Below are 14,769 nucleotides of genomic sequence, written 5' to 3'. Positions count from 1 at the left end.
ATTACAAGCATACCCATAACATCCACCACCATGCTTGAAAATCTTGAGTGGTACTCAGTAATGTGTTGTATTGGATTTTCCCCAAACATTAAACTTTGTATTCAGTACAAAAAGTGAATTGCTTTGACCCATTTTTTCAGTATTACCTTAGTGCCTTGTTGCAAACAGGACGCATGTTTTGGAATATTCTTATTCTGTACAGGTCAATTAAGTTCGTTTTGTGGAGTAACTACAATAGTTCACCCATCCTCCTATCACAGCCATTAAACTCTGTTTTAAAGTCACCATTGGCCTCAAGGTGAACTTCCTGAGCAGTTTCATTCCTCTCCGTCAACCGAGTTAGGAAGGACACCTGTATCTTTATAGTGACTGAGTATTGATACACCATCCAAAGTATAATTAATAACTTCACCATACTCAAAGTGATAGGCAATGTCTGCTTTTAAAATGTTTTAATTCACTGCTCGACTGAGAGGTCTTACAGATAATTGTATGTGTGGGGTATAGAGATGAGATAGTCATTCAAAAATGTTAATTATTGCACAGAGTGAGTCCATGCAACATATTGTGACTTGTTAAGCAAATGTTTCCTCCAGGAACTTATTTAGGCTTGCCATAACAAAGGGGTTGAATACTCAGGCTCAAGACGTTTCAGATTTTCATTTAATTTGTACATTTTTCCAAAAACATAATTCCACTTTGACATTAAAAGGGGTATTGTGTGCAGGCCAGTGACCAAAACATCTCAATTTAATCAATTTAAAAATGCAGAGAAAGTCAAGGGGTGTGAACACTTTCTGAAATCATTTATTATTGAAGAATACAACCTATGCACTTGTTGGATTCAATTGTTTGTAAACAATGGCATTGTAACCAAACCATTTATAGCTTCAAAACTGTCAGTCCTTGCATCTGGAGCACTGTCTATGCATTCAAGTGGGGTTATATTTTCCCATTCCTTGGCCGTATACCAAAATAAGTGGCAGGGTGGATTTTGTAGTTTTCCAATTGCAGATTGTAGCTTTAAAAAGGTTGTAAGATGACTTTGTAAATATATTTGTTTTATCTATGTACATTTGAGTAATTTTGAATTAAATCCACCATTCTCTAATATGTTTAAGAACCTTTGTTTAGCATTGATAAAGCATGTTCGGAAATTGAACCTATTGCAAAGCAAAGTGTTCATCTCTCAAATGACACACAGTGATACTTTGCAATATCTTCTGATGGGCGTTTTACACCAAAAGCGACAAGCCAGGTCATGGAAGGTTAAAGGGACACTTCACCACTTTTTAACCAGAATACAGTATGCTGATAAAAAGTAGAGAAGTGCCCCTTTAAAACATGTTTACAGAGTCATATGGATGTGTCCCAAATGCCTCTCTGTATAGGTAACTGTCCTATGGGCCCTGGTCAAAAGTAGTGCAATACATAGGGAATAGCGTGCCACTTGGGACCCATCCATAGTGTTAACCTTCAGACTCAGGGAGACTATCAAGTCTAGCTACAAATAAATCCCGCATTGAAACAGCAGTAATAATTATAATACATGAGACATGTAAAGACACTGTAGCCCAGCCCATAGGATTTAATGAACCCACATGTCTATGGACAATACAGTTTCAGTCCATTTATCAGGTGCCCAAAAAGGGCTGTAACATTCACGAAGGCCTAGATTACCTCACTTCACCATTAACCAGTACACACAAGGCAGATCTTTGTTTTTATTTAAGCAATATGTCAGTTGGTGACCAACTGCTAGTGTGTTCATCATTACGAAAACACACCCACCCTACTCACGCTAGAAGTTCAGAATGAGAATGTACGGCTGCATGGGATTTATACTAATGCGAGTATGTGCAGCCAATGGCAATGTCCACGATAGGTATAATCCTGGGAGACCCTTGTGGATTTGACAGCTCTAACCCAGTTCTACCTCCGACACCTTAAAAACAACAGCTATGAGGGAGTCGGCTAGCGTGAATCTGATTGAATCTAGCCTGAAGTCTAGTTAGAGCATAATACAAAACACCATTCCAAAAGACTAACATGTTCTTTGTTTCTTCATATTATTTCCAGTCAATATGACAGTGCCGGCACACGTTATGAGGACTTCAGTGCATTTACACCGGAAGTCATGTACCTGGTGTAAAATGGTTGGAGATGACAAGAAAAATAAGCTGTGAATAAGCTTCTAGAATTGAACTACAACCATTTGGCAATTAACCATAAGGAAAAAATGTAACCGGTGTTGGTAATGTTTTCTAGGTACTTTTCAAACAAATTAGACAGAAAACTGTGGATCTTGTTCAAATAAAAAAAGAAAGGTATTAAATTGATCATATCTTCAGTTCATAAGTTGGAAAGATTACACCAAAATCTGCCACACTTGTATTAACAGCAGTAGCAGTGGGGGGAGTTTGTTTTGGGTGGGTAGTGATTTCATCAGGACCAATGGAATGGTCTAAAATGAGAAAACTCTGCCTACCAGGGGAACCGGTGTGGTGATACTGATGGTTTATATGGTTAGATGGAGTAGCGCATTTTTGCTCAGCCTAACCTTAACCTAACATTTCACATTTTAGTAATTTAGCAGACGCTCTTATCCAGAGCCACTTACAGGAGCAATTCGAGTTAAGTGCCTTGCTCAAGGGCACATCGGCAGATGTTTCACCTAGTCGCTCGGGGATTCAAACCACCGACCTTTCAGTTCCAGTGCCAACATTCTTAGCCACTAGGCTACCTGCCGCTAACCTGTAACGTTAATTATCCTAACCTACTACTAACTATCCTAACGCAACCGTAGAAGCCATCAGTTCCGAGAAACCATTAGTGTACCACACTGGGCCATGCAAAACTAACTCGCCCATTGTTAATGGACATAAGTCACCTAGACAAACCCAGAACATGTATAATGCTGATAAAATATCAAATACATTAAAAAAATATACATGTTTGCATCTACTGATAATGACAAAGTTTGGAATGTTATTTTTGATGATAGAATGGAATGCAATGTTTTATACAAATAATTTGTTTGACAATTCAAATGTCATTTTCCCTAAGCTGGTGTGCATCTAAAGTTGCATGACATTTCACATTCTGATTTTAAAGCCACGTTTATACCTTGCGCTAACATGCGGACACATACATTGGACGGATAAGAGACCAATTTCAATACCATGTGTGTACACCACAAACCTTGATCAGATGATCTTGATTGGATGACGCCCACATGTTAATGCAAGGTGTAACCAGGCCTTAAGAGGACTTGCATGTCCATTGAGTCCAAATGCCAAAGACATGTACTCATTAAGAGATGCCTAAAAGATTTCAACAGCAGCTGTTTGGTTTGGTTTAAGAAACATCACTAATTCAAAAAGAAAAAAAAAAGGCATTACGATAATCAGTACAGCAGAAAAACCTGGCTAAAAGTTCATAATATACCATGAGAACGCCTTATTTCTTCAAACATTGAATTATAGTGACATCTTTTCAGCTGCAGTTGTTGGAGAAAGTAACATCATCAGTGTTGTTAATGAAATGGCAAAGTTGAAAGGGGCGAGGTTATGCCTAAAATGGCTGCCGTTCACATAATTTTGGACATCACACATACTCTGTCATAGATGACCTGACGAGCACACACACATTCATAGATGCAGTGAACACTTATGCATTCTTTCTCACAGTCGTAGATTCACAGACATGTACACATAGTGCTCACACACACCTTTTCAAAGCTATGGATTGTAGGCTATTCTGGGGCTTAGCTACTGTTCCTTATCCTGGGCATGAGCTAGGGCTTTCTCGTCACTGGACGAGCACTCGAAGCGCTGTGAGGCGATGGCCGCTTGGCGGGACATGCTCTTCCTCACTACGTCCCCCCTCCTCCACAGAGTGATCTCCTAGAACAAGGCAACAAAACAGGGTAGCGTTAATGAGGCACCAAATGGACAAAAACAGAAGGAAACAGGGAGAGACTACCTGAACTTGTCCAGTAAGAATGTTCAATATTACTTTTCTGTTGCGCTAACCAACACATCCCAGGTAACACACAACCACCTATAGTGGTGTACACCTCATGTTACGATGCAGCATGGTGTGATACAGGTATGATAGGACCTCCATTTGGTTTCCTTTCGTTACATCCATTATACAAAATCAATGAATTGTTACAGCCTTACTCTTACACAGCACCCATGCACAGAGTTGAAATGAGCAATGTGCCGACCTTGACTATTGAGATGTACCACAAATTAGACACCAATCAGACCAAATAGAACAAACGTGTAGAGCATTATGAACCAACACCTACCCATCTTCCATTCTGTCTCTACCACGGGTCTAGTGTTTGTACTGTCTCTACCGTGTGTCTGCATGTACCTGCTGTTTGAAGTAACGCCTCTCCTCCTCGTCTATGAGCACCAGATTGAGGTAGTACCGCACAGAGTACTTCTTGTTGATGTCCCTCATTGTAGGAGTGATCTCATAGCCAGCCAGAAAAAGTCGAATAGGGATGGACTCCCCTGAAAGAGACCAAACCCATATTATTAAAGTGATAGTTCACTGTAAAATCCAAAAACGTTGTTTAGACGCTTTCTGTCCACATCCCATGCCCAGTGTGTAAATCCAGCCTTGTCAACTGTGCAGGTTGGTAGAAGGGGAAATCAGAGGACGGGGGTCATTGTAATGGCTGGAATGAAGTGAATGGAAAATTATCAAAACATAGTTACATTCCAGCCATTACAATGAGCCCGTCCTCCGATTTCCCCTTCCACCAGCCTCCACTGGTTGTCAATGCCACTGACCTCTCACTGGTGCTCCATCCATAATCTCGTACTTGGCTATGGTGTCGTTCTCATGGTACACGTTTGTGCCCGTGCCAGTCGTCTCTCGCTTGATGATATTAATCTCCATGTGTCTGATCTTGATCCGTACCAACAGGAAGTAAATCTTCCCCACGATGACATCTTTTAGGTGGTACCTGCATTAAAATGACAGTTCTACGGTCTATGGACAAGGACAGACTGAAACCCAAACTGGTTTTGTTTAACTAGTCACTTCAATCAAACGCTAATAAACAGTGCTGAAAGAAGTTGTCATAATAACAAGAACTACGACATTGTTTCACTCCCCTCAAACCGGTCAGTGTTTATATAGAATCGCGACAAAAGCTACTTCAAATGTTCTATTATGTTCAGGTGGTTTTTCCCTCACAAATCAAGATTTATTATCATGGGAGTTTAGGGAAGATCAACCAGGGAGACTGAGGTTTCACTAAAGCTCTGCTATCTCGCCCGCCATTCAAAAACAGGAATATCGCAAGCCGTCCAATTAATGTATATGATAAACCATGGTAATAGAGTCATACTTAGACTTGTTGTACTCAAACTCGATGTGCAGGCAGTCTTCGATTCCCACTTCCATCTTGATAGACGAGTTGAGTTCTGGGAACATACTGAGCGTGTGCACAACAATGTCCATTTCTTTACTGATGTCGTTCAGTCTCCGGCTTACAGTTACCCGCAGAAAGTAGCTGCAATATAACATTTTTTTTTTTTAAAAGAGTCAGTTATATCTACTAATCTATTTGGTAATAATACAGGATGCACAAAAGAAACAATTCAGAAGGTGTCCAATAACACTGATAGGAGTCACATTCTCTCCATAAAGACCACAAATAGTTGGTGAGACATAGTAGAAATCAAGTGAAGTCTGAGCCATGATGCATATACAGTAATATCAAAGCAAAGAACAACAGACTCTTAAAGGGATACATCGGGATTTTGTGACTGGAAGTCATTGAATCCCGAAGGATCCCTTTAAAAACAGCTTTCATCCCATGGCCATAAGACTGTTACATAGCTAACAACTACCCTGCTGCTAAAATTATTTGATTTATTACTACCACTATGCTGCTGTTCATTCATTACAATTACCATTAGTACCCATTTATTTATCCTGCTACCGTCACTATTACTCCTGTTTACACTAGTATATTACCAAAGGTATGTATATATTCCTGCTACCAGTCACTTTTCAGCCCTGTTCACACTTATTTATTCTGCCATCAGTCACTTTTTCCTAATCCCCACCTACATATCTACCTCAAATACTGAAGTATCCCTACACATTGTACATTTGAGAATAACTCAGTGCCACAGACGCGGCCCGCTCCCAAGGACTGGCTTTCATTCTCCGTGGCCGAGTAGACATTTAAGCGTGTTAACCCTCGTAAGGCTGCCAGCCCAGACGGCATCCCTAGCCACATCCTCAGAGCATGCGCAGATCAGCTGGCTGGAGTGTTTACGGACATATTCAATCTCTCCCTATCCCAGTCTGCGGTCCCCACTTGCTTCAATTTGTCCACAATTGTTCCTGTACCCAAAGGTAACTGAACTAAATGACTATCACCCTGTTGCACTCATTTCTGTCACCATGAAGTGCTTTGAGAGGCTAGTTAAGGATCATATGCCCTCTACCTTACCGGACACCCTAGACCCACTTCAATTTGCATGCCACCCCAATAGATCTACAGACGATGCAATCGCACTGCACACTGCCCTATCCCATCTGGACAAGAGGAATTCCTATGCAAGAATGCTGTTCATTGACTATAGCTCAGTCCTCAAAACCATAGTACCCTCCAAGCTCATCATTACACTCAGGACCCTGGGTCTGTACCCCTTCCTGTACAACTGGGTCCTGGATATCCTGACGGGTCGCCCTCAGGGGTGTAGATAGGAAACAAAACCATCCCGCTGATCCTCAACACAGGGGCCCCACAAGGGAGGTTGCTCAGCCCCCTCCTGTACTGCCTATTCACCCATGACTGAGTGGTCACGCAAGCCTTGAACTCAATCATCAAGCTTGCAGACGACAACAGTGGTAGGCCTGATTACCAACAATGACGAGACAGCCTACAGGGAGGTGTATTCACACCACTTGACTTTTTCCAAATGTTGTTGTTACAGCCAGGATTTAAAATTGATTCATTTGAGATTGTGTCACTGATCTACACACAATACCAAATAATGTCAATGTGGAATTTTGTTTGGACATTTTTTAGAAATTAATTTTAAAAAATGAAAGCTGAAATGTCTTGAGTCAATAAGTATTCAACCCCTTTGTCATGGCAAGCCTAAATAAGTTCCGGAGTAAAAATGTGCTTAACATATCGAAAAATAAGTTGCATGGACTCATTCCATGTTCAAGGATAATGGTTAACATGATTTTTGAATGACAACCACATCTCTGTACCCCACACAATACAATTATCTGTAAGGTCCCTCAATAGAGTAGTGAATATCAAGTACAGATTCAACTACAAGAACCTAGGAGGTTTTTCAATGCCTCGCAAAGAAGGTCACCGATTGGTAAGCATGTCAAAATAAAAAAAAGCAGACGCTGAATATCCCTTTGAGCATGGTGAAGTTATTATTAGGCTTTGGATGGTGTATCAATACACTAAATCCAGGCTGCAACAAGAAAATGTAGATTCAGTCAAGGGGTTTGAATACTTTCTGAAGGCAATGTATATTTTTTCCATATAGATATTTTAATAGTGTGTTATATTGTAGCATTGTATTGATGTTGATTGTTTTCTGCCCAGGGAATACAGATGAAAATGAGCCATCTAATTAAATCTGATGCAATGGATTGACCATGGTACATGGCCACCGACAAATAAATAAAAAATGTGCACTTCACTTAAAAGACAAATGCTTCTCTAGAGTTAACATATATGCAGTGTACTGGATACATGGAAAGTGGCAACTCTCTAGACTAGGCTCTAGTCTAGTCTGTCTCTATTTTCAGTTTCTATTAATCCTGTTTCTACTTCCTTACTTCTGTTTCTATTTGTCAAGGCAACAATTATGTTATGTTGAATGCAAAACTCTTAAAATGGCACTCTGGAGGTGAATCCATTCAGACCCAGACCTTTTTACCACAGACAATCAGCTTTACGATGCTTTAAATGGTTACATTTAACAAAATGGCCTAGAATCACATGCAATCCATTGACAATTACCTGTTACCAAAGACAACTAGAATGCACTATTATTAGGCGATAGAAATGTCATGGCTGAATCAGAATTAGTTCGGTAACATTCATAAATAAGACGTGCTATTTACATAATAATGCTTGTGAGATATTTGTATGTTAGGATGTCTTCTTTTGGATAATACTGTTGGAAGTTTGCAGTTATCCCTTCTCTGCTAGGGCTTAGTCACTAGGGGCCCAGAGAGGGGAGAGGTCAGGCTCGTCTTCATATGTCAATGTATCTGTTAAACCATGTGAACCACTATGAAGAATATCAGAAGGGGAGGAGGACAGAATAGAGGCTTGTCTTCTTATGGGAATGTCTCTGTAACTATTACATGTCCCCTCTGAGGTCTTATCTTGATCTAGTATATGACCTAAGAGGCTCACTGTCTCAGGTGAGCTTGTCAAGGAGGAGGTGTATTTGAGATAAAAGTATCTAGAATTGACAATTGATATATGCCATTGGATGAGGTAATGGTTTGGTACTATGTTGTACCAACAACGAGACAAGAACTTCATTTAGGAAACCAAACTGAACTATAATTTATAGCTAATGCTATCTAGCTATGGGATACTCCTCTTTCAAGTAAAAGGTTATTTGTGTAATGTTCCTAAGATCTGTTATTCGTCATGTGAGTTGAGATGGGTGTGTCTTCGCTATAAATGATACTAAGAACTGTTTTGTAAGCACTCTCAGAGAATTCATTTATAGACACTGAATTGATCTGATAGTCACAGGGCTATGGTGAAGCTCATATAATTAAAGATGGACTTTATAATATGACTCTGACTTGTGTGTGGTTTGCACTCTCATTATTTGGTAATACAGGAGGGGGGGGGGGGCTTACCTATTTTGCATGTTATTTTGGCATTAATACGTGTCACATATCAGTTTGCAAACAATTTTTAAATATATATAATTGAGTTAATAAAGCTGCATACAAACATGGTCTCTTTGTTTTCTTGGGTAAGGCAGCTCCAAAATGCTGGTGTTTCAGCCTTGCTCAGTGCTTTCCGTGGTGGTGGGGCAAGCCAGCAGAAAATAAGGGGCGTTAGGCCGTGATTGGCTCAGTGTTCTCTCACTCATGGGGACACTACGTCACCACCAAATCTAAGGGTAGACCTCAAATTCAAGCCCCTTGGATGCTGCCATAGAGTTACATTAGAAGTGCCCATCCAAGAAGGCTCAAGGTCATTGGCCACAGATAAATATACGTCAAATCACTCGTAACTTTGATTGGACTGATCATGTCAAAATCATACTTTCAAAATCTTAGCTAGCAAGCTAGCATTCATAATCATGAATCAAGTCAACAATCTACTGGCAAATACTTTTCAATCCTTGTCATATGAAGAGAAATTATAGATAAAACGTATCAGTGCTAATCAGCCATTGGACATAAACATTACACAACAAGTTGTAAATCACAAATTCAACAATGAGTGGTGTGGAAGGAATCAGTGACAGTGGCTGTGTGGTCACAAATCTGGGATTAAGGGGCTCTTTTCCAAGTTTAAAATGATAAACATTCAAGCTAGGCCATGCTATCAATGAAGCATGATTTGTGCCACGCTCAAAACAACTTAACTCGGAACTGCGAAAACTTGACTTCAGTGAGTTCAAGACAACTGGGAAGTCGGGAATAAACGAGCTCTGACTGGGCAAATACATTTTGAGCTGTCATCCAACTCTGGTCTCTTTCTAGAGTTACGACCTGAAGATCAATGATGTGATCATGATTCAACCTTGTTTTTCCCCCAAGAGTTCTCAGTTGTTTTGAAAGCACCGTAAATCCAGAGAAGAGAGAATTCCTGACTTTGATGACAAAATTTGCACACAAAGGACAGCCGCTCCAACTTCCTGTGAGCACAGCACAACAGGGGAGTTCAAAAATGTATTGTTTGCTGCTGCATAAATTATGTAATATGCTAGGGAGATATATATACTGTAGCAAAGAAAGTAGTACTAAGTGTAAGTTGTGTAGTAAGACTAATAATTTGGTCTATTTACCCCTCTTAATTTCACCTACATGTGGTGCACATGTAGCCTATAACCTGTTTTAGAGAAATGTATGCCCACTTTATTTATCCTACGGGTCTGACTTGGTGTACAGGGAGAACACTGTAAGAACGACCCATGTTCTGGATTCTGTCGCTGTACATTTCAAAAGTGATAAACAAACGGCTATATTGACTACGTCCGTCCTAGCTCGCACATTAATGTCTTAAGCGAAATTACGGATTGCCTCTTATCCGCTTGTCGTCCCCTTATGCTATAGTTTGTACATCTCAATTGTCAGTAGAAACCACATTTGTTTAGGCAAGTCAGCCATATCACCTATGTTTTTTTTAAAAGCAGTAAATGAGGCTGGATGAACTGTTTCGCTGCCAGACAAGGCTCCACTGATGACCAGGTGTAGCAGTGGTAAGATGTTGAGACTGCTGTATGTAGGCACCATTTGTCACCCTTACAGCGCAATTAATGTATTGTTTAGTGATGTGTTGGGGCTTTGCTGGCATGCATCCCACTTTTAGTATTTTTTGCCCCACCAAGATTTACATGCTAAAATCACCAATGTATGTAACAGTCCTATTGTGCTGTGAAAATGTTTCATGCATGGTTTGTTTAGTCTTGCCAGATGCTTACTGTTGCTTACCGTAATTTGACATTCTGGCCCGTGTAGGCCTCGTATGGTTTCTCCACATTTGTGAACTCAAAGTCGAAGGTCCGGGACTGCGTTAGCTCTCCCGGTTGGGCCAAGTCTTTAACCAGAGACACAAACTCATAGTTGTTGCCCCTGTCATAGTACAGCTCTGAAAAGAGAGAAATGGTTGTTGGTATCACCAGTTTACAGATTACTTTCTAATCTATCCCTTTAAAAGGCATTACATGTACTATAGAGAGAGATTCAAGGTAATGCAACAAAATTACAACTGGTTACTGCATCTTACAAAGCTGTAAAATGTTTTACCTTTTATTAGTCACAAACACATATTTAGCAGATGTTATTGCGGGTGTAGCAAAATACTTAACAAGTTATCTAGTAGTATCTAACAATTCACAACAATACAGACAAATCTAAAAGTAAAATCTCAGTCCGATGATGCTGTGACATACCGCCCCAGATCAAATCAATACCGCCCCAGACCAAATCAAGTTAAACAGTTCCAGTCTGACGTGAAGCATTCATCCATGTATACGGGTAAGAGTCTAGCTATAGTTTCAGATATAAGTAACTAATTTTGTCAGAATGTCATTCACATTTCAAGTTAAAGCGTACTGTTAGCTAGCTGGCTCACTAGCTAATGTTACGTGTATGATCTGTGTAGTAATATTATTTGAATCAGAAACCCATTTGTATTGCTAGTTATAGCCTAATGTTAGCTAGCTAAAATGTAATCTAATTTGTTAGCTTTAGCTACCTGCAGATTCATACTACAGCTATGATAATGTTTGCATTGGTGGTAGGAGTTGGGATTATGCCGGTCCATTGTTTAGCTAGCTACATGTCTAAACAAAAGACTCCACTTCGGCCGGATTAATACATGACCCATCAAATTAACCAGGTGTGTCTGGGGGTGATTACGGCCATCTATTGTATTTCATGAACATGTGTACATGTCTAGAGAATAGTGACCCATTCACTAAGCTAGATGTGGCTTGGGGGGGGTGGTTATAGCATTTCCTTCACATGACCCATCAATTTAGACAAGTGTCGGGTAAGCGTCTTCTAATAATGACAAAAATATTGTATCTGGACACTTTGTTTTTGATATTGCTAACATGCAAGTAACTACTTCACTGTACTGTTTACATCTTCTGTATCCTGTGCATGTAACAAATGAACTTAAATTTGATTTGATATAGGATGTGTTTTCCACATGGCCTCAATTGTGAATACTTAAAGAGATGGGTAGGGCTAAAGCTTAAGAGGGTGTGAACGATGCTGAATGGGTGTAGACAAAGAAGAGCTCTCCAGTAAGTGTACCAAAGCATCCAAGGGCCTTTTTCTCAAAAGTGGAATTTATCAACTTTCAAAGCAGAATTTCTTTCTCATTGTTCCACAACTGCAGTGTATGATATAAGATTTTCTAGCTCCGAGTCGCTACTTTTAGCCAATGTAAAAATACAAAATAAACATTAACATTTTGCTACACAAGACCGAATCGAGGTAGTGGACACATGTGGTTTCCAGTTTGCATAAAGTTCAGTGTAGTTCCTTGAGGGACATCGTGATTTTGGCTTGAGGGGGAATATACACAGCTGTGACGATAACCGAAGATGATTATCTTGGGAGGTAATGGGGTCGGCATTTGGTTGTGAGGTATTCTAGGTCAGGTGGACAAAAAGACTTGAGGTTCTGTATGTTATCACAATCACACCATGAGTAGTTAATGAAACATTACACCACCAGAGTTCTTTATTCCTGTCTGTGCGATACTGATAACATTTATTACAATGTAGGCCTAACTATAAAGAACATGATACAGACCAAGTGTAACTGACAGGTGAAGTTAGTCTCATGATTTTCATATCTTAACTTCTGACTGGTTAAGTTAGCCTCATGATTCTCACACTTTTTACCAGGTAGAATATACTGTAGGAGAGTTTCTGTGGCACAATGGGTCTTCTATTGATCACTTCCAGTATATCACACAGCCCACCACAGGTCACAACGCGTTAACCCGTGCCCAAGTTGCATGCAGTGAATGAGTATGGCATGGCTACGTGTTGCGTCACTGTTCAATCAATGGACACAGATAGTTTGATTTGATCAGCCTGGCAATTAATTAGGATTACTATATCATTAATAGAGACTTGTTAATGTTTTGCACCATGGATAATTGTGTAGCTTATTTAGTTATTTGGGCAGTGACAACACAACACAGACAAAGATGGGTCTGTGTCACACTTACCAATTTTCCCAATAAACTCGATTTTGATGCCTTGATGCTCGAGTCTTTTCCCTGGATTCTTCAGTGTTACGTTGACTTTTCCAGATACTGTATCGCCATCATAAAACAGAAAATATTGGTCCTTTTTCCCATCTTCGGTCTTATGTTCGGCTTTCTTTCTTGTCTCAGCGTCATTCAAAACTATATCGATTTGTGCACTTTGACCAAAACTAAAAAAGCTCATCACTACACCTTGTTTCAGAGCCTTTGTAGATTCTGCATGTACAACAACAACCCTACGTTACTGTATTTCAAATCCTTGCTACAGTAACGAGTGATTTCTTCCGAAATTTAGTTTGTGCTGTACTATGCCACTACCTAAACTAAATAGGGCAACTGTTGATGAAGCAATGTCCAATGTTGAGCTTCCTCTTTAAATGCGCATGCGTGTAAATGCAGGGTGCGTTAGAAAAACAGATATTCAACAGATAGAAAAGAGTGCCAGAAAAGTATGATATTCTAAATAAATGAAACAAGATAGATATGTCAGCTTCAGCCAAAGCTGTCAGTAGAGACCGAAGTAGTGACACATCCCACTACCTCATTTTTTCTGGTTCAAATAGTCATATACTGGTTCATATGCAGTCAGCGCACTTAGCAGACAAGTCCCCGCTGCCTTCGAGAGAGCCACCCCTTAAGTAGAACGGAATCAATGGTAAACGGCCTGAGTGGGACATTTTTAATTTATCCAATATCTTTGCTGTCAACGTCAGGTTCTGCGCGATTTCAACCCAACATTTCTGGTGCGAAAAAAACTCGCTGGTGACGTAAAACAAGTGCGCAGCGCCGCGCCTGCAGAGTTGGGTCACAGATTTTTTATAACTAATTCAAGATAGACCACAGCCTGTCATTTCCAATGGGAACAAATGGGCAGAGCCAAATACGAGCGAGCGAGGTCCCATTGGCCCGTTCTAGCATACATTTGCATATTTCTGTTAGGGAACGCATACTGTGAAATGCACGTGTGCAATAACTCAATCAACTTTGCACTCCTAAACAACGCGGTTTTTAAATACTTTGACGAAGGATAAAGTCTACAAAACGTAGTCCACTCAGTTCATAACATATTCTAGTTTTGGGAACATAAAACTGTATTGAGATCAAATGTTTCATAAGTGCATTGACTGTATATGATCCAGTACATGACTATTTGAAACAGAAAAAATGAGGAAGTGGGATGTCACTTCTTCGGTCTCTGCTGACAGCTTTGGCTGAAGCTACATATCTATCTTGTTTCAATTTGCAGAATGAAGGCCAAAATCTCCTTCCACCTTCTCCCAAAATCAAATCAAATTGCATTTGTCACATGTGCTGAATACAACAGTTCTAGACCTTACAGTGAAATGCTTACTTACAATCCCTTAATTAACAATGCAGTTTTAAGAAAATGCAAAAAAGTAAGAATAACCAATAAAATAAAAGAATAACAAATAATTAAACAATAGAGGGGCCATATACATTGGGTACTGGTATAGAGTCAATGTGCGGTGGCACTGGTGTCAAGGTAATTGAGGTAATATGTACATGTAGGTGGAGTTATTAAAGTGACTATGCATAGGTAATAACAGAGAGTAGCAGCAGCGTAGAAGGGGGGGACAATGCAAATAGTCAGGGTAGCCATTTCATTAGATGTTCAGGACTCATGGCTTGGGGGTAAAAACTGTTTAGAAGCCTATTGGACCTAGACTTGGCGCTCCGGTACCGCTTGCCGAGTGGTAGCAGAGAGAACCGTCTATGACTAGGGTGGCTGGAGCCTTTGACAATTT

At 40.1% G+C, this 14,769-nt stretch overlaps 1 protein-coding gene across 1 annotated transcript; it reads right to left on the bottom strand.

Moving 5' to 3' along the window:
* Positions 1-645: 645 nt before the first annotated feature.
* LOC110537618 (vacuolar protein sorting-associated protein 26B-like) lies at positions 646-13,812 on the bottom strand. The gene is made up of 6 exons (XM_021623794.3): positions 12,965-13,812; positions 10,705-10,861; positions 5,372-5,536; positions 4,809-4,984; positions 4,384-4,526; positions 646-3,905 (listed from the first exon to the last, which is right to left on the bottom strand). Exons 1-6 carry the CDS (start codon positions 13,185-13,187, stop codon positions 3,771-3,773), a joined length of 999 nt encoding a protein of 332 aa, XP_021479469.3. The 5' UTR covers positions 13,188-13,812; the 3' UTR covers positions 646-3,770.
* Between the last annotated feature and the right edge of the window lie 957 nt (positions 13,813-14,769).

This window comes from Oncorhynchus mykiss, chromosome 12 (assembly GCF_057628025.1).
Source record: "Oncorhynchus mykiss isolate SJ-2025 chromosome 12, ASM5762802v1, whole genome shotgun sequence".
Taxonomy (NCBI): Eukaryota; Metazoa; Chordata; class Actinopteri; order Salmoniformes; family Salmonidae; genus Oncorhynchus; species Oncorhynchus mykiss.
The sequence above is the reverse complement of the archived record's forward strand: the minus strand, read 5'-3'. Positions and strand labels throughout refer to the sequence as shown.